The sequence below is a fragment of the Primulina huaijiensis genome, chromosome 7 (assembly GCF_012295235.1).
Source record: "Primulina huaijiensis isolate GDHJ02 chromosome 7, ASM1229523v2, whole genome shotgun sequence".
NCBI lineage: Eukaryota > Viridiplantae > Streptophyta > Magnoliopsida > Lamiales > Gesneriaceae > Primulina > Primulina huaijiensis.
This window is the reverse complement of record NC_133312.1, coordinates 1394736-1415233: the sequence shown is the minus strand read 5'-3', so window position 1 is coordinate 1415233 and position 20498 is coordinate 1394736. Positions and strand designations below refer to the sequence as shown.

Genomic DNA, 20498 nt, shown 5'->3' with positions numbered 1-20498 from the left:
AATTATTACACATTATATCATTTAACACTCGATTAATTTAAAATTTTTATATTATCTTGATTTATAATACATATATCATTTCTCATTTCATCGCACGATTCAAAACGTTCCATGCAACACCGTCTAAGTTATCTCGTGATGCGTATTTAAATTTGTAAGGAAAGTGACATTTGTACGTATTATTCCATATTATCTGGCAATAAATGGACATAAAACAATTAACGATTTGGCACTAAATTGGTACAATAGATCGCACGTGTCTTCTTTGTTCTTAGCGTTGTGTCGATGGTGGAGGATTTAATTATTTATTTAATAAGGCTAAAAAAAGAAGAAGAAGAAGAAGTAATGATTTTTGAATTTTTCAAGATGATATATGTATATGATAATAATGTACTTTCGGAAATTATAAATTCAAAACTTTGTTAAAAAAAATAATGATAATATTATAATGAATGTAAAAAGGGATGAAAATAAATATATCTTCGGGAAAAAGTAATAATAAAAAAGTTTCATAAAGAGGGACATTTAAAAAAATAACTTTTAATCGTGGGTTTTAACTTTTAACCAGGCATTGTTTTCTGGATATGAAAATTAACAACTGATGGATAAATGATACTATATAGCTACACATACATTCTTTTTTTTAAAAAAAAAAAATTTATCAGCCAATTTCGCATATTTCGATAGATATACTTTGTATAAAATACAAATTTAAACTTTACATTGGATATATACGCATGCAGTTGCTCCGTTGATAAATATCTAATTAATAAGAGTGTTTTGTGAGACGATATCACAGATTTATATATATTAGATGGGTCGATCTGATCTATTTTCAATATAAAAAATAATGTTTTTATGAGTTAAGTATGATCGGAAATATCTGTATTCTCTAGATTTATGTATTTATGTGAATTACTTGACTGGACTTTTTTTGATTTTTTAAATCGATTAGTATTAAATATACTAAAGAAAAGGAGTCTGACTAACTTGATTGTGACTCGTCTCACAATAAGTTTTGTGTATTAACAAANTAACTATATTATAAAGTTTTGTGATAAAGATATGTTGCACGTGTGTATATGTATATGTATATGAGAAGTCTTCTGTCAAAAATTTATATACGTGAAAAATAATAATTTTGATTAAAATATAATATTTTTTGAAAAGGATAATTGACATCAACGATTAAAAAAGAATTTTTTATTAAGTGGTTTTTCCAAAGTAGTTGTATATTCGGATAAGATATTTAATTTAACCGACCATCTGTCTCAACGTCAAACTTTTTGTTTCAAGAAGATATATATTGTAGCATTAAATTGTTTTTATTTTGGCGAGATATTTGTGGCGAACATGCTGGATTCCTATCTTCTGTTCAATTTGTATTGTTTTTGTATAATGATTTCAATTTTTCTTTTTTCTTTTTTTTTTTTTTTTTTTTGTAAAAAAAAATTAATTTGTCCAGCTTTTCTAATTAAAATCATAGTAATTATTAATAAAAGTTTGTTTTCCAAAGACATAAGATTAGGTCTCTTGTGAGACAGTCTAACGAATCTTTATATGTGATATGTGTCAACCTCTACCGATATTCACAATAAAAAGTAATATTTTTTCATGGATGACCCAAATAAGAGATTTGTCTCACAAAATACGATCTGTGAGACCGTCTCACACAAATTTTTGTCAAGACATAATTGATCAAACTCGTATGCTTCTAAAATTGTCTTCCACACGGAGAAAATAAATGCTCCGAAGATCCATGATATAATGCCTATGAAAGTGATATTTCTTTATTTTATTTTTTTTAAAATAAACTTTTTATGGGGACAAATTAAAACCTCAATAAATTCTTGTATATATATAAATTGTATTCTTGAATTTTGGCATTGAGCAATGGAAATTTAATATGCAACATTAAAAACCTGAACTGTGTTGATGTAGACAACATGCCCATGTTAGCATGTATTACAAGAAACCCCAAAAAAGTAAACATGAATGTGGAAGTTGAGGCATTGTCTCCATCAAATTTTGTATGCCGTTAGTTCTTTCTTTCACATGGCGGACCAACATGGAATTGAAGTGGGCAACGTTAATCACCTCTCTCGATTTTTTATTTTTTTTTATATATGACATTTTTCGTCCTATATATTTGGGTTTTTTTTTAAAATATTATAAATTAATAAAACTATTGTAAAAATATAGCAACTTCTCAAAATTTGTAAAACTAGTACAATCCGGGACTTACTGTCCCGGATTCAAATTTTTTATTATTATTTTTTTTTAAACTTTTTTTTAAAAAAAACATAAAAGGATTTCGGCGATTGATTGTGCAAAACCGTCGCTATTGGCGACGGTTTTTTTAAAACCCGTCGCTATTGGCGAGAGTTATTCCAAAAACCGTCGCTATTTGCGACTGTTTAAAAAAACCCGTCGCTTTCTGCGACGGTTTTACCAAACCCGTCGCTATTGGTTGCTGTTTACCAACCACCGTCGCTATTAGCGACAGTTTATACAAAAACCGTCGCTATTAGCGACTGTGAAAATAAAAACTGTCGCCATTTGCGACAGTTTTACCAAAAACCGTCGCTAAGTCACTGATTAGCGACGGTTTATACAAAAACCGTCGCTATTAGCGACTGTGAAAATAAAAACTGTCGCCATTTGCGACAGTTTTACCAAAAACCGTCGCTAAGTCACGTTTCACACTCCACCACGGATTCTGAGTCCGTGGCAGTAATCTACGGATTCAATATCCGTCAACCCTTCTCGTTTCCTTCTTTCTTCCTATTTAAATGCGGTGATGCTCTTTATTTTATCACCGAAGCCAAGCAACTTAGAAGTAAAATTATTTCTTTCGATCACCGAGCATCGAACATTCTTTCCAGCACCGATCTTCAGAATTTTCTATTTAATTATTAGCGTAAGTCTTCTGCATTTTTTAGAATACAATTAAAATGTAAGAAATTATTGAAATTACCTTTTCAAATGTCGTTGTACGGAATTTGTAATTAAATCAGCTACCGGAGTTTAATATCTGCAATAAATTACAAACATTATCCGATATAATATACATAAAACTATTCAATATAGAAAGAAAAAACAGAGATTCGACTTAGACTCGGTGCAATTCTCCCAAATTCTGAATTACTGAGACTCTGCGTAATTCTCTAAAATTCTGATATTCGGCAGAAAACTATCAAATCAAATTAGGAATTCCGATAATTACACGATCGACACAATTTATAAAGGGATGAGAATCACGGATTCTTTATAACTCATTCTTATATTAAATTAAATTATTTATATTAAAAATACTAACCTTGAAATATTTTCAAAAATCAAAAAATCATATTTATTATTTTTTTTAATATTCAAATTATTTTTTAATATCTCGATTAACATTAAAAATATACTATTTAATTAAATTATACTTAATCATATAATGTTAGTGAACAAAATTATAATTACATTAATATAATATAAATAATACAAACAAAATATTAAAAAAATTAATTAAATTACCTTCTCAGACGTAATTATACGGAACTTGTAATAATATCAACGGACGATGCTAATATCTGAAATAAATAACAAGTATTATAAAAAAAATTACACAAAAAAATTACTTCTTAATATATAATTATACTATACATAAAATTTCACGTAAATATAAAGTCCGTAATTTATATACATATTATAATTCCAATAAAACAATTAATATTATAATTATTGTAATTAAACTAAATATAGTTATTATTATTATTACTTAAAACTACTAGGATTAAATTAAGTATAGTTTTCATTATTATATCACGTAAATATAATTATTGTAATTATTGTAATATTATATCACGTAAATATAATTATTGTAATTGTTGTAGATATAATATTACATCAAGTAAATATAATTATTGTAATTAAACAAAGTATAGTTAGTAAATATTGTAGATATAATATTATATCACGTAAATTAAATATAACTATTGTAATTATTGTAATTAGTGTAGATATAATATTATATCACGTAAATATAATTATTATAATTAAATTAAGTATAATTTTTATTATTCCAAAAATTGTAAATTACAGTATTACAATTCTAATAATACAATTAATATTATAACTATTGTTATTACTTAAAACATAAAACTGGTATAATGAACGAACAATATAAAATACTAAACAAAAAAAAATTACCTCTTAATATTCTGAAAAATGCAGAAGACTTACGCTAATAATTAAATAGAAAAGTCTGAAGACCGGTGCTGGAAAGAATGTTTGATGCTCGGTGATCGAAAGAAATAATTTTGCTCCTAAGATATTGAATCCGTAGTTTTGTGACACGGACTCAGAATCCGTGGCAGACTGTGACGGAAAATTTGAATCCGTGCCTTAGAAATAGCGACGGGTTTTGGTACAACCGTCGCAAATAGCAACGGGTTTTGTTTCTACCGTCGCGAATAGCGACAGTGTATGGTAAAACCGTCGCCAATAGCGACGGGTTTTTTAAACCGTCGCCAGTAGCGACAGGTTTTGGTACAACCGTCGCAATGAGCAACGGTATTTGTTTTAACCGTCGCTAATAGCAACGGTGTACGATAAAACCGTCGCCAATAGCGACGGGTTTTGATTGGCGACGGTTTTGCACATTCAATCGCCGATCTTCCTTTTATTTTTTTCTTTAAAAAAAGTTAAAAAAAATAATAATAAAAAATTTGAATCCGGGACAGTAAGTCCCGGATTGTACTAGTTTTACAAATTTTGAGAAGTTGACACATTTTTACAATAGTTTTATTATTTTATAATATTTTTAAAAAAAACCCTATATATTTCGTTATATCAATTATAATCACATAACTGTTTTTTATAATCGATTTTAGCAATTCTTTCCAAAAGCATGTAATTAAATGATTAATTTTTTCTAAGATCTGTACGTATGTTTGACAACATAATTATAAATTTTAACGATGATATTAGTCATATAATTACATGATTTTGACGAAAATGACTTAAATTGCTCAGATAATTGTTACATGAGTATAATTGATTGAACGAAACTTACATGACTAAAAATATCATAGAAATAAAAGACTAAAATCGACATTTTTCCTTCACTTTTTTAAAAAAAGAAAAACAGAATTTTTGTGCTTTGAATAAGTGGAATACGACTATTACCAATAAAAGGAAATATGGATTATGGACATCAATAATTTGTAGAAGTGCGTGGATCCGATCCAGAAAGATCGCAAATGCTTAAGCCCATAACCACACGAGTTTAGTTGGTTGCTGTGTTCCCATTCATAACCATATGAAAACCCATTTCGACATGGAGATATACGAATGCAAATAATAATTTAGGATAAGGGGTAGTTTATTAAATCCAAAATATGACATTGATACTTAATTTCTAAATCTTACATGAGTTTTGTGATATGATAGGTCGCTTCTGAGATGGTTTGATAAATTTATATTCACGAGACGAGTTGACTCGATTCATATATATTTAGAATGAATAATTAATATTTTTCATATGTCGATTTAGATAAGATATATGTCTGTTAAAATTGATCTGTTAAGTGATCTTATAGGAGTTTTCGTGAAAAAAATAGTTTTATTCACGCTGCTTTAATTAAAAATAACAAACTTGTTGATATCCGTCCCTTTTTTAAAAGATGATATGATTGATCTACATAAATTAATTTTTTTATAGAATAACAAAAAATGTGCGAGATAAATAACTATATTTTGAATGTCCATAATTATTTTTACTCTATAACCAATTGTTGCTTGTATTATAAACTATAACTTAGATATTTTTTTTGGATTTTAATTTTAATATAGGATATTTCTTAGAAATAGTTGCAATCATTTTTAGTTGGAGATGCTTTACAATTTTAGTTATATAATTAAATTCCTTCATTATAATTTATGTGGAGAAAAATACAAATATAAAGTTTAAATTATATCCCATTTTAAAATAAATACATTCAAAATAGGGGGAAAAGGAAAAGGAATTTTATAAACTTTTTTGAATCGAAATGTATCTTAAATCACATGATGTTTGGAAACCTTCGACCACAAAAGAAAACTTAAGCTAATAAATGTCTGCAACAGACAGTAGTCTTTATTATAATATAATAATAATTATTATTATTATCATCATCGTCGTCGTCACAACTTATAATTTCTTCCCAAGATATCACAAATGTCTGTAAACCCTCTCCACAAAAGAGAACTCCAGTTAAACTATATATAGACACAACAACCTTTTCAGATAATATGATCAAAAGCCTGGTTCGTTGATCTATACGCAAGATTAAACATACAAGATGGAATATCTCTTATAAGGTAGTACAATCTTCGACAATTTAGTCTTAATTAAACACAAATAATATAAATATATGTATAATGGCATGGATTTACAAAATAATATTAGTAATATTAAGTTTACACCAATTTTGCGCCATTTGATGGGAACCCATTACTTTTTGTAGCCTCTTTAATTCATATACTACACGGTTGGAGAATAACCTATATTATTCCCAATAAAAACTTCATTATACAAACTTACAGGAAGAAATCAATCTAATTGCACTCATTTCACATGCAGTATTCTTGCATAGGCAGTGTAAAAATCATGCACGAATGGTGGGCTAAAATTGATAATTACTCAGATAGATATGTAGCCCAACTAGGAGTTATACTCTGATCCATAAATTGCAAGGCTTTTGCGGCCCAAATCTCACTCAAATTTCCAATTGGGTCCTCCTTACTTGGATCTGAATCACACATGTTTTTAAACCGCAGATAGCTGGTTCGTTTATGCATTATTTCGGCTCAGTACCAATTTTACTTCATCCAAATGAAATTCTATCTTTTTAAAATCCGGAATCGCTATTTTTTCAATATTCCTTGAGTGAACATCTACTAATACAGTAACCTGCAAATCATGTTATTCAAACAAATCGCTCCTTCGAGAAAGAGCTGTCAGAGAGAATTGAAGTCAAAATCCTTACTTAAACGTTCACCTATTTCACCAATTTATATGATATTACTTATAGAGTTTTGATATGCTGTACACCTACCGTGCACACCTATGTGAGCACCGATGAGGTGTCACTCACCCATTGGATGTGATGAAATATAGAAAAATTGCGCATCCAATGGGTGAGTGACATCTCATCGATGCTCACATAGATGTGCACGGTAGGTGTGCAGCATATTAAAACTCATTACTTATATATACACTTGAGAAGAATTTTATATGAAAGCATTGTACGACATAGAAAATGGGAAAAAACGGCATCTATGTCGGAGAACGTAACTGTATACCACACGCATAAAAGAAATAACAAAAGACAAATAATGGGGTGTTCCTTTAATCTCATACACGTAGACATATCTGTATGGGTCAATTTTATGAATGGGTTTGAGGCCCATTTCTTGGATGCATGAAACCCACGTCCATTATTCCATTTCAAATTTATTTGATCACGACTTAGTAGTATACATGTCAGGCCCAAAAGAACAAAACATTTCAAAGGCTTAATTTCGTAGCGTTTAAGCAGTGTCTTTATTGAAAAGAGATTTCAATCTTATACGTTGTTTGTCCAACACGGAAATCAAAGAGGTATAGAAGAGCTTACGTGGAAGTGTAAGAATAATTTGTCAAGATGATCTCTCACACATGTCAGCATAGAGGGTGCAAATCATGGGTTCGATTTGAACTGGAAAAGAATTGACTTGTGCGCAGACGTACGAGAGTCGGACCGATCAAGGCAAAAATCGTCTAGTTAGTCGTCCGGTTAAACTCTCGAAACACATACAGGAAATGACGAAGATGTTTTAAAGAAATTATACTTGCTACAAACTTCGATTTTGTTTTATTTTTATATATACAATACTCGTAACAATATATTTATTTTGTTTACGACCTCTTTGTCTTTACGAGTTTACTTCTATGATTTTATTATTAAAAATTTCGATAACAGAGATTTCGTTTGTAAATTTTGTTTTTTGTCATGTTTTTTGGTGTGTGAGAGGTTGGTTAGCATTGGCTGAAATTTTTGCGGCTGAAATGTTTGGGAATAAAGTTTTGTCTTGTATTCGTGTAATTGTGCATTCGGGAACTCGTCTCCATCTTGCTCCCTCAACCTCCCATTCACTATCCGGTCCTAATTGCATCCTCTTTTCCCCGAATTCTACTGGCGGCCGAAGCTAGAATCTTTCTTTCTTGATCTTCCCTTCTTGTAATTCATGTATGGATAGATCCATAGTTTCTTGATCTTCACAACAATTATCCACTCATTACTCTTCACTGAAGCTACACAAAACGGGCTCGATGAGATTAGATCCGGGTAGCAGACTCCACCCCGAACAGATGGATCACTTCGACCGGCTGCCGGACTCCATTCTCCTCTTGATCTTCAACGGAGTCGGCGATGTCAAAGCACTGGGCCGATGCTGCGTTGTTTCCAGGCGTTTCCGCGCTCTTGTTCCCCAGGTGGATGACGTCATCGTCCGCGTCGACTGCGTCATCTCGGACGATGATTCATCTTCACCTGGGACTTCCTCTTCTGTCTCGGTTTTAGATAAGTCCCGCTATCCCATTGTCTCTCTTTTCAGGCTATTCTTTTCTGGACTCGTCAAACCCCTCCACTCGCTTATTACGCAGCTCATCGTTCCCTCCTCCACTTGTCGAAATCCTTCTCCGTCAGAAGATTTTGAATGTGATTCTGAACAAAATTGCGTCACGCACCACTCCCCTACTCAAGTCTTGAGGAATTTTAACGAAATTAAGCTCCTCAGAATTGAATTACCGAGTGGCGAGCTCGGGATTGACGATGGTGTTCTGCTGAAGTGGAAGGCAGATTTTGGGTCCACTCTTGATAGCTGCGTCATTATTGGAGCTTCGAGCGTGATTCGAACTGCGGATAATATGCTGCACAATTACTCGGGTGCTTGTGATGTTACTGAAACCGACATTGGGAATAACAATGGAGGTGGTGAGATCGATTATGGCAGTATTCCTGAATCTTTTTACACGAACGGGGGATTAAAGTTGCGTGTTGTGTGGACGATAAGCTCTTTGGTTGCAGCCTCAGCGAGACATTATCTTCTTCAGCCTATAATTGCCGAGCATGAGACATTGGAGAGCTTATTTTTAACGGATGCGGATGGGCAAGGAGTTTTGTCTATGGATAAAGAGCAGCTGCAGGAGCTGAGGATGAAGCCTTTGTTGGCATCATCAGCATCTAAAAGGACTCTTGTTCCAGCTCTGAATGTGTGGTTGTGGTATTCCCCGCGTTTGGAATTGCCTTGTGGGATGGTGTTGGAAGGTGCAACGTTGGTGGCGATTAGGCCTAGTGAGCACCCGAAGAAGGAGATCTTGGGTTCAGAACTGAACTGGGTGACCTCGGCACTTGAGGAGCCCTTTGATACTGCCGCAAAGATGTTATTAAAGAGGAGGACTTATTGTCTAGAAATGAACTCTTTTTGAGATGGGATGTGAATAAGGTGCACGTGAATGGACGCTTGAGGTAATTTGTTTTTTTTGCATATCCTTGCGCAAGTGGCTTATTGATTACAAGCTTTGGAAGAAACTAATTTGGATTCTCGGTGAAATGGGGGGATTAGAGAATTTTATGTTTTTTGTTACTGTTCTAGTTGAGGCATCAACATTGGGTACTTTTTATGCAATCACGTGTTTTATGAGGTTCTGGTGTACCTAAATTATGCTTGCACATTTGAATGGTTAATTTGGTTCCTTTATACTGTTAAGATAGTGAGTGATAAAACGAATTAAATGGTTATTCTAGTACTCACTGATTGGGAAATGCGAATATTATGACAAGTTTAGTTTCGGGTGTACCTCAACTATGTGTCCTGATTTTATCATGACAAGTTAAGTTTAAATGCTATCAGACTGTAATGGCACAGACCATCTGTCGGGATTGATGTCATTAGTTGTATTTTCAGCAAGATTTGGATTAATATTTCTTGGTTTGCTTTGTCTTTAGTGGTCGACTTCAAGCACCTCTTTGGCTATTCGAATACCTATTCTCCCTTGGTGTTTGGGTTGGGACTTGAGTAAAGTGCCAACCTTTGTCATGTAAGAGGTGGATGGTGCATATAATATCTATTCAGCTGTCATAATGTGAATCAGAACTTTGTGTCTGTGAACATTGCAAGACAGAGAAATATAAATACCTTTTGAGTTAAAGTCTTCATATAAATCTCAAAGCCTGCTGAATGTTATGCGTCTTTTTATGGTTTGATGTGCCTTTTATGTTTATTTCCTCTTTCTTTGTTACCTCTTATTGTGCTGTTGATCTTTCTTTCATGCAAAGATCAGTTGTTTGTTTTGTGTTATGTAAGAAATGGTTGTTTCCGCCACCATGATATGATCAATTTTCATTAAATTATTTGGCGTAAAGATTCCTCTGCTGCATCTGGTCATTCAAAGCTTGTTCTTGATGCGAATCAATCTTTCAGGAAATTTTTTTTCAAGGGAAGCACAGAATATGCAGTTTCTTTTCATCCTAGCATGCAATGGAGTGGACTGTGGAGTTCGTCTTCCTTTCCATTACAACTGCACTACGAGTCACTGATTGGTTACACGCCCTAAATGTACTTCCGTGTAAAGTCCATGCTGGTTGACAGGCATCTACTTACATTTCGAACTCAGGCAGCCTGTGCTTATGAGCGCACAAATGCTTGTAAGAACTGGCAAGCCCTTAACTTTCCCATCATCACCTGTTTGTAAATATTTTATGTTTGAAGATCTTATGCTTATGTGTTACCCGGTTAAAAATTCGCAACAAATAAGTGATTTTCGAGCTAATAATAATTATCTGAAAATTTTGATCTTTGTTATTACAATGTATTTCATTCTCAGCTTTACACTTTCACTGTATGTATATCAATTGAGTTGCGTGCATCTTTGAAATATTCTATGTGCTTGGGGTAAATTTTGGTGGTTGAGATTAAATTTTGTGTAGAGATAATTTATAGAGTGATTATTAAAAAACAGGGTAAGACATAGAGTGATTACAAATAAATAATAATATGTTTAATTCAATTGACCAAATTCTGAGTAGAAATAGTTCTCTCTAGAATGAGATGTCGGCACCTATGAAATATATAAACAGAAAATGTATGTCTGTGTGTGAGTTACCTTGTTGACAGAACAAATATTTGTACGATGTCTCCTCGAATGGGTCTATTTGATAATGGGTGTTTCTTTGATCAAATTCAGTATGAATGTTTTGTGATCCATTATTCAATCGTGGCATCTACCTAATACCAATGTCATCTGTTTTTTGTTCACGTTAAGCCTCTAAAAACATTGCAAGTTAATGTGCCTGCTTGGGCTTAAATGTAACACCATTACGTATAACCGTTTGATTATATTGAAATGAATATAATAGTATCACTGAACTCGAAACCAGTGACCCAACTAGGGCTAGGGTACAACTACCATTAGACAAAAAAGTTGAATCTTTTACCCGACGACGACGTGGCTGAGGGAAATTTATTGTCGCCCAAACCTGGGTTTTCAATAAAACTAGGACTTGGGATCGAAGTGGGCATGTGAATGCTGAATTGGGGAGGATGATTGGGTTGGATTGGAGAGTGAATTGAAACGAAGCGTTGATTCTTGGCCCTGTGGAGAGTGACAACGATGATCGCGGGGTTCTCAGGTTTCGACTGTCGAAAGTAGTTTATCAAATTTGTTAAAATAAAGTTGAATTACCAATAAAATAAAAAGTTGCATTTTTTAGGAGAAAAAAGTTGAATTATAAATAAACAAATTTTATATACATGCTAGTTTGTATGACAGATTTTTTTTAATAAGTATTCTTGATTCAAAAAATAAGAACACTTGACAATTCAAAAATCAGTATCTCTACAGATAAACAACTATGCCAGTATACTTTTCATGGCTCTCTTTATATCGATCGCTGCAACCAGTGTCCTAGAAATTCAGCGGGGAACGAGCAATTTTGGGTAATTGGGGGCGTCTCATCTCACTTCTTTGCTCGTATATATCCAAGGTCTCCGTGAGGTCTTGGCTGGTGTGAACACAAATTTTACCGTACATCCAAAGCCGCGGATGATGGAAAATTTTCTGATCTCTGTTGCTGACACTAATTATCATCAACATCATTGGAGTCATAGTTGGCATATCGGATGCCATAACAATGGGTACGCATCATGGGGTCCTTTGTTCAGCCATTTGTTTTCGGGATTTGGGTCATTCTCCATTTATTCCCCTTCCTCAAAGGTTTCATGGAAGACAAAATAGGATTCCTTCAATCATTTTGGTGTAGTCTATTCTCTTGCTTCTTTCTATATTCTCATTTTTGGTAGGAATCAACCCGTTTTTGTCAAGAGACGGCGAAGAATGACAACGCATTCAGTTAGTCAACAAATGGGCTGGTAGCATCCGTGGGAATAGTAAGAGACATCAGAATTTGAAGACGAAAAACACGGTTGGCAGAATTGACGAAATGATTCAGACAGAGCTCCCTTTCCTCATCTCTCATCTTATAACATTTGAGTACTTAGTTCTATAATATTTGTGAGTTGATTTGTTCTTCTGTATTAAAAGAGTGTGTTCTATTTGGAAACATAGTATTTTCTACATCATAAAAATATTATAGTAGAATTCTTTTCATCTTACTCGTGTTTTTACCCTAATAATTTTCAGAGATTTTCCACGTAAATCTCGGTGTCCAATTTATTCTTTATTTTCATATTTATTATCTCAAATTACCGTATGTGAGACCAACAAATACTTGAAGTCTGCAGGTTGAATTGCGATTAAAGATGTCAAACACACTGCCATCTTTGAATTTGTATCTCTTGTACAAATGCTAGGAAGTTTTTTTGAAGGTTTTATTTACCTTCGTACAAAATACTTCTAAAAAGTTATTCGAACACCCAAAATCCTTCAAGTGCTCTCTCTCAATGCGGCATTGTCCTTAAATGTGAGCGTTACTGCTATATCAAGGGCATTATTAACCTCCTTCGGATTTTCTCCATCCAAACCAGTCCAAATCACCACCCTCATGCTTCCCTAAAAAGATATAGCCATGAATACATTTGATCTTCCTTTCAAATAATCCCCAACAGATTCCCTTCTTCCCAACCCATGCAACACCATTTAATTTTTTTCAAGTATGGTGAAGGATTCCAGAACAAGGGAACAACCCATTGAGCAACCAAACATGCAATGATGTGCACAAAATTTTCAGAGCACAAACTACATTAGCTCTTTATACAGTTTCCTACAATAATCAAAACCAAACTCTAACAACTAACCGACCAATGATAATCATGTATAACAAGAAGAACAAAAAAAAGGGACCAATAAATAAAAGAATAAAACCAACCCGATCCGTGCCTATTAGATAAAGGTGAAACCCGGTAAGTCCACCAACAAACCACAAGGAAATAAAACAATATGACATCAGAACTACAGAAGGTGGAGATTCTTTCATTGCTTTCCATACAGTCCCATGATAATCATCCATCAGAACCTTGATGTACAACGCAGACATCGCAAACACGTAGATACAAAGTAGTATAGCTAGCAGAAGAGACAAAACAAAAGAAAAACCAGCAGTTTCGCCACACATTGAAGAGCCTGTTAGGGCAATGATGTAATGCATATAAAACGGAAAAACAGGGAGAATCCTAATGTTAACAGTTTCATGATGAATGACATACCAATCCTGTTCACTGGCCTACTCAAGAGCAGTGGTGATCAAAACGCTCCACACAATTGTTGCAAATGAAGCAATGTGAGCAACGAGGAGGACCACAGAGCATGCAAATATCACAATATTTAACTCTGGTAGGAAATCCACTGACCATCACTTCTTTAGTTCGAGGAAACTGGAAGCTTGGTGTCTGCCGCCCACTAACCTCCACTGATGCTGAATTGTCATAACAAAATTCTTCTTCAGGTGGATACAATACCAGGATCCCAAGCTCAAGTAACGAGAAGAAGCACCAAAACCTGTCCAAATTAGTTAAAATCTCGTTATAAACCAACAAATGTTTGAATTAGCATCAACCATGACATCAAATAGAGTAGATCGAAAAGATCAGCAAATAAAGGTAAGTGGATTGCATAACTGGAATATACACAATCCAAGATTGCGTTTGGATGGATGAATTTCAAATCCATGGAGACAAACTTAAGTCAGTAGTATGTAATGACGACTCACAAGTGTGCTTCATGGTGAGCCCCCCGGCACATGAAGGCTATGATTTAAATTACATCATTAACTGCAGTAAGGAAAGCATATGCACTAAGCCATTCTGAGATCACATTCTCCTGCAATATCAATATAACAAGAAAAATCCCTCAAAGAAATGACTTCCACCCCAAAAAATTTCATCATTGAGAGCATAGAATCATTACATAAACCAGTTTTCGGATAACCTTCACTCCAAGACATGTTTATCCATTTCCCTGTTGAATTATTACTTGTTTATTTGGTTATCAAGAAACTTACCATTCAACCCCTTATGCTATTAATTCAAAAAGTTACAGAAGATTGTTTTACAGATATAAATGTAGATGACAAGGAGAAAGAAAGAGCATCCATAATCATTATACATATTAAACCTTCGTTTCCACTCATTGTGCTGGCATGTGTATAATACTAGTTCTAAATATAAACATTGCTCCTAAAAGCATCAATCCTATGCATGAGTATATAATTTAAAAAATCCATAGTATAAAATAGTAAATTTTACATAAAAAAACAAATTAAAGAGTACTAATTTTATGTGGACTTGAAAATTGAAATCCTCTAGACAATATTTGAGATTTAGAAAATAAAAAATTATCCGATGAGAATATGAGTCTGATTATCCTACTAACTAGTGCAGTACAATTCAAATATTTTTTCATCAATGATTTTGACTTTTCAAATTTTGAGTTCGGTTTCACCCCATTTGGCAAGTTCATATAATATTACATTGTAGTATGAAGTCTAATTTCATGTAAATAATGAGATATATTAATTATGTCTGTGTAATTATTATGTACACACTTTTTTTTTAATTTTATTTTGCAATTTGAGTTGTAAAAATATTGTTTTAAAACAATTCTAGTTCGTTGGAATTTGTTATAAAAAAAGTTGGAAATTTTGATATTCTAGTCTCTTCTAATTCACAAGTAATTAATATTGAATCGATATTCCATCGTACTAAAATAAGATTAATTTTTTAATCAAAATGTCAAATATAATAACTTTATTATTACTATTTATTGTGAGTAAATTTTTTTTTTTAAAAAAAACACTAATTTGTTTGATAATGAATTATGATAACCTCGGGGAAGCCCGAGTCATGGGTATCAAATGATCTCAGGTCATGAATCAGGTTATGAAAAGTTTTGGGTCAATCCGACAAATAGTCGGACAAATATATATTCGAGACATCATCTCTCCAGGCTACTAGCAGCCGAGCATATACATCGGGCTACCAGCGGCCGGATAAATATATTCCCGAGACAACATCTTCCCGAGCTACCAGCAGCCCGGGCTTCCAGACAAGTTTCCGGGTGATAGCTTTATACTTGGGTTACTTCGATAGTAGCACCGCACTTGAGTGCACAAGTATGGGATGCCTTATCTTGGTAATCATTAATGTCACGTGAATTTGACGTGTCAGAGAAGTTGGTGTCAGAAAACAGGGAGGGTATGAGTAACCATCTTGCCATTATTAATAAGTTTGTACTGAAAACAAGGTCATCATTGAATTTTTTGCTATAAATATCAGGTTTGCTCAAATTTGAAACATTCATTCACACATATATATCTTGCCCACATCATTTTACTCTAAAAAATATACACAATTTCTCTTTGTTACATGGTTTTTATCTCACCCACCTGCTCACTTTAGCATCGGAGTAGTCACGCCGGATATCCTTCTGGCGCCTATTCATGTGGTTATCTTCGTGTTTACAGGTCACCACTAGTCTTTCTCGGAAGAAGAAACCTCTGGTTTGGATACATCTCACTAGGCTCTCATTCCTCATCATTTTCATAACTCGATCCGATGAAATTGTCCACACATCTCGCACCCATTTTTACCCGATCACATCAAATTACTTTAAAAAAATTGGCGAGTACCCCTAAGAAAAAAATCCCCAATTAATTATAAATTTTGAAAAGTAACATTGATATATAGATATATATGTATATAATCGTTTCAAGGGCAGACGGCGTTGTTGCCATGAATGGCGGAATGGTGCAGAAGCGAAGTAAAGGCATTTGAAAGCTGCCATTTTGATGATCGTAAAAAGAATGACTTGTCTACCTGTCGGTAGACAGCACATCGCCTTTAATCCTCGCGCCTCCACTCCTCTGTGTCCGTATGTCTGCTTATATATGCAAGGATTATGTGCACAAAAGAAGCAATTAGGGCTTATAATACTCAAAAGAGGGCATTTCCATGTGATCCGTATTTGGGATGATGCTAATGTTCTGTCACGCCGTCTGGAAAAGCAACTCTACCCGCAGTCCATCGTAGTGTGATGAGGTCAGCAATTGTCGGACGCCATTAATGGTCTTCCAAGTTCAGTGACTGTGATATGTAAGCCTGCAACTGCGCAGTGGCTCGTATCGAATTTCTACGGTTATTATTTGTCCACCCGAATTAATCTGTCGCAGTCCGTTGCAAATAATATGACACTCATTACGTTTTTTTTACAGTCGTCGCCGTCGGTGGTTCAAATAATCGGGAAATTGGCCTTAGTCTCTTTTTTTTTTTTGTTCAGTGGATTCTTTTTTAGTACCACATTTTCATATGAAGTGTACCACAATTTGTATGACATAGTACCACAATTTTGTGGGTATGGAGTGAACCCAAAGAAATATTTTGATTGAGGATTTTCCACAACTTCTCCTCAAATAATCTCCCTTTTGTATTTTTTTTATACAAGTTGGCATAATTGATTTTAATATTTTTTAAATGTTTAATAATTTTAATTATTTTTTATGGAGATTGATTATATTACATGTACATCAATGTTATATCAGACTAATATCATCGTGACAAAATTTCAAATAACAAAAATATAATATTGATATTAAAATTTGATAACATAAATTAATAAAAAAAAAATATTTGTAATTTAAAAAGAAATTAGCATATTTTCCAATGAATGGCATGATACAAAAACAGTGTCCGCTGTCAACTCTTTCAGTAATGAAATCTCTGTGCCTTTCATTTTCCTTTTTCATCCAATCTTCAATTTCCAGTTTTGGCCCACAGTGTACGTACGTGTTTTTATTATTATTGAATGGGCATATTGGTATTTTCGTGTGTATAAATTAGAGGCCTATTTCTTTTCTGTCGCTTGCGAAGTTTTCATTTACTACACACCTAAAATGCACAACATGCAGATAGCGAAAGTCGATGCATCATCCCCTCTAGTAAAGGTTGGAGGCGGCACCGGAGAATTTGCGGTGGAGAATATGAGAGGAGTGTATGAGAAACTGAGTGTCTTGGTTTCTGGCAACGCGGTGGTTGTGTTCACCGTCAGCGGTTGCTGCATGTGCCATGTTGTAAAGCAGCTGCTTTTCGGCCTCGGCGTTGGCCCCACCGTCGTGGAGCTCGACCGAGACTCAACTGGTCGTGATATTCAAGCCCTGCTCCGCGGCCTTGCCGCCGGCTCCGCTCGTCTTCAACCCATCCCGGTTGTTTTCGTAGGCGGAAAGTTCTTGGGTGGTATTGAGACTGTCATGGCTTGCCATATAAACGGCACTCTTATTCCACTCCTAAAGGAGGCCGGAGCTCTTTGGCTTTGAACCCTTCATGCCCGCACCATGGTCTGGGTTGGAGTCTTGAAGATCGCTGGATGACAACTACTGACAAAATTTTATGTAATATGTCTTTCAAAAAGATGTAATTTTTGTTTATTAACTTTAGCAAGTATTTCGTTCAGATTTCACAAGTAAAGTAAACCTAATATAAAAATCATAAGTTAAATATAGTTGATGCAGCTGCGAGTTGTTGTTAGCTATAAACAAGGGACAAAACCTGGAAAAAAATCGATTGCAGAGCAACATCACTGTGGTAGGATACATAATATTTTGTATATATATATTTTTTAAAAGAAAAGTTATAATTTGTTTATTCTTCCATTAGAACACAAAAAATTATTACAACACGATTTTGTAATAATTCTAATAATCGGAAAATGATTTTAATGAACAAAGTTAAAAAAAATAAAAAGTAAAAAATATAATTTACGTCATTTTTTAGATATAAAATCAATAATATATTTGATCAAATGTGGTTGAATATCGATATTTTATAAATACTTAATAATATATTTTTCAGAAAAAAAATATATATCATGATAAATTTTTAAGCCAATAACACACTTTGATATTTTTATTTTGAAAAATTCAAAAAAATTCTCATTTGTACTTTATTTTTAAAAATTTTCATATTATATTTATTCATTTTTTATATTATTTAATATTGTTTATTGGGATTTTGGCAAAATATTTCTTTTAAAAAAACAAGTTTCTCTATATTTGTACACATTGACTTATAAATCAAATAAAGTTAAATTTAATATAATAATTTTGTTTACGGAGTACACTTAAGAAACTAAAAACTTATATTCAATAATAATTTTTAGCATGAGCTTAATTAAATAATTTTTATTATATATATAAAAAATTAAATTAAAAATACTAAATATATGAATGGTAAAAAAACCAACCCAACCCGGAGCCCATTAAACTTTGAAAATTAGTCCATTGTTATTACTCTAAATAGATAATTTTATAATATTAATATTTTAAAACTGAATTCGAGTGAATTATAAATTAATTATTTAAAGTTATTAGTCAAACCATTAAAGTGATATTAGGAAACGAAGAGAACATGAACCATGCACGTTGGAAAAACTATGCAACCTTATATATAATTTTGTATATTTGGTAGTAAAGTTGTAAAACGGGCCGGGCCGTCCAAATATGACTGGGGTAGCCCCCACCAAAAACCCAACACCTGACAAGTTGGCCCGCGCGGACTGGTGGGTTGGGTCAACCTGAACTGCCAACTCTATTTGGTGGCCACTTATGTTCAAGTAAATCATATATCAAATTAAATTTCATCCGACATTCACAATTAATCACGAAAAGACCCTGCAACCTTTGGAAATATTATATAAATGACTCATGTATTAGAGTGAAATTTCTCATTCACAATCAAATAATTCAGAAACATAAAAACTCTTTGTACACTGCTGCATGTATTTTTGTTTTTTCACACCGAGAGTTCGAAAATCATCTAGAAATCCACTCGATTTTGTGTTTTGGAATGCTCCTATTGTAAGAACCCGAAATTTCAGTAAAGTTAATAATTTCAGCATATCTATTGATTTCAGCATGAAAAATTTCAGTGAACCATGTTCAGCTGTCGAATTTGACTATTTGAGCAACCAAAACCAAGTTTAATTTCAGTAAACCATTCCAAGAGTCAGCATCCATTCAAATTTTGTAACTGAATAATTAATTCAAAATTATGGCATATAATTACAATAAATGAGAGAGTAACCGTCAGAATGATGATCTAGAAATAAAATTCGAATTTATGAATCATTGTTGCACAAAATTATGAACAAATGATTCTAAAAATTCGAAAAAAAAAAAGAGCAATCTTATTTTAGAGCAGCATTCCAGTAGAGAGGACACATAATTTTCAAATACCAATCGAAACTTTGTTAAGTATATTACAGTAAGTGGGCTTTATGCTTTAACTCTTGTAATATGATTTAAAACCGACCATCATGTATTTAAAGTATGATTCTTAAAATCTATATATCCGAAGGACTGAAATTTATGAACTAATGTTAGTAATATATATTTTGAATATACTTGATTCATATTATTCTTGATTCTTGCCCCCGCCCTGTAGATGATTAAAATATAGGAGACCGATATTCGCTAGCCATGAAATTCATAATTGGTCTACTGCATAAAATGATTATTATTTATTTCTGAAAAATACATTGTTTCTATTCTGAATATTGTATTCGGGATTTCTGTGGAAATAATTTTAAAGGTTGCGAGGATTTTTCTTCACTCACTGAGTGACAACCATATCATTCACATACTAAAAACCCTCTCAGATAAGAATGAAAACGAGCTCGAAGATGATGAGAAAATCTAGTTTCTGTGGATGGTGAAGAAAATTATATTATTTATGTTGTTTATATTTTAATATTTTAATTTGTCGTGTTTATTAGAAATTTCATTGTTTCTATTATGACTAGATCCGAAATAGAGAAGAAAAATGGCTTCGTTTCTGTTATTCTTTTCTACCATAATTTCTTCTATAATTTTTAGATTGATGTGTAGATAGAAAAACATGCTTTATTTTACTTTTTATTCCAATATGAACTAATTTTCTATCACAGAGGAACAACGTAGCTTAGTTGTAACTATGTTTATGTC

The 20498-nt window shown here is 33.0% G+C and overlaps 2 protein-coding genes, 1 long non-coding RNA gene and 1 pseudogene across 6 annotated transcripts; 3 read left to right on the top strand and 1 right to left on the bottom strand.

The window, feature by feature from the left end:
• Nucleotides 1–7994: 7994 nt before the first annotated feature.
• Nucleotides 7995–10875, top strand: LOC140981013 (F-box protein At5g46170-like). 3 transcript variants are annotated; one of them, XM_073447220.1, is made up of 2 exons: nt 7995–9539; nt 10511–10875. In XM_073447220.1, the coding sequence occupies exon 1, from the start codon at nt 8342–8344 to the stop codon at nt 9497–9499; it is 1158 nt and encodes a 385-aa protein (XP_073303321.1). In that variant the 5' UTR covers nt 7995–8341; the 3' UTR covers nt 9500–9539; nt 10511–10875. The 3 variants fall into 3 exon arrangements, 2 of the variants coding, with proteins under 2 accessions (XP_073303321.1, XP_073303320.1); XR_012176024.1 differs by having other exon boundaries at nt 7996–9646; XM_073447219.1 differs by having other exon boundaries at nt 7999–9539; nt 10495–10875.
• Nucleotides 10628–12410, top strand: LOC140980768 (probable cellulose synthase A catalytic subunit 9 [UDP-forming]; annotated as a pseudogene).
• Nucleotides 12411–13277: 867 nt separating this feature from the next.
• LOC140980451 (uncharacterized) lies at nt 13278–16757 on the bottom strand. Of its 2 annotated transcripts, none has more exons than XR_012175950.1 (3): nt 16342–16757; nt 14146–14347; nt 13278–14026 (listed from the first exon to the last, which is right to left on the bottom strand). It is a non-coding gene; the product is annotated as an uncharacterized lncRNA (long non-coding RNA). The 2 variants fall into 2 exon arrangements; XR_012175951.1 differs by having other exon boundaries at nt 14238–14347.
• A 666-nt stretch (nt 16758–17423) lies between these two features.
• LOC140980450 (glutaredoxin-C9-like) lies at nt 17424–17910 on the top strand. The gene has a single exon (XM_073446261.1). It carries the CDS (start codon nt 17424–17426, stop codon nt 17832–17834), a length of 411 nt encoding a protein of 136 aa, XP_073302362.1. The 3' UTR covers nt 17835–17910.
• Nucleotides 17911–20498: the final 2588 nt, after the last annotated feature.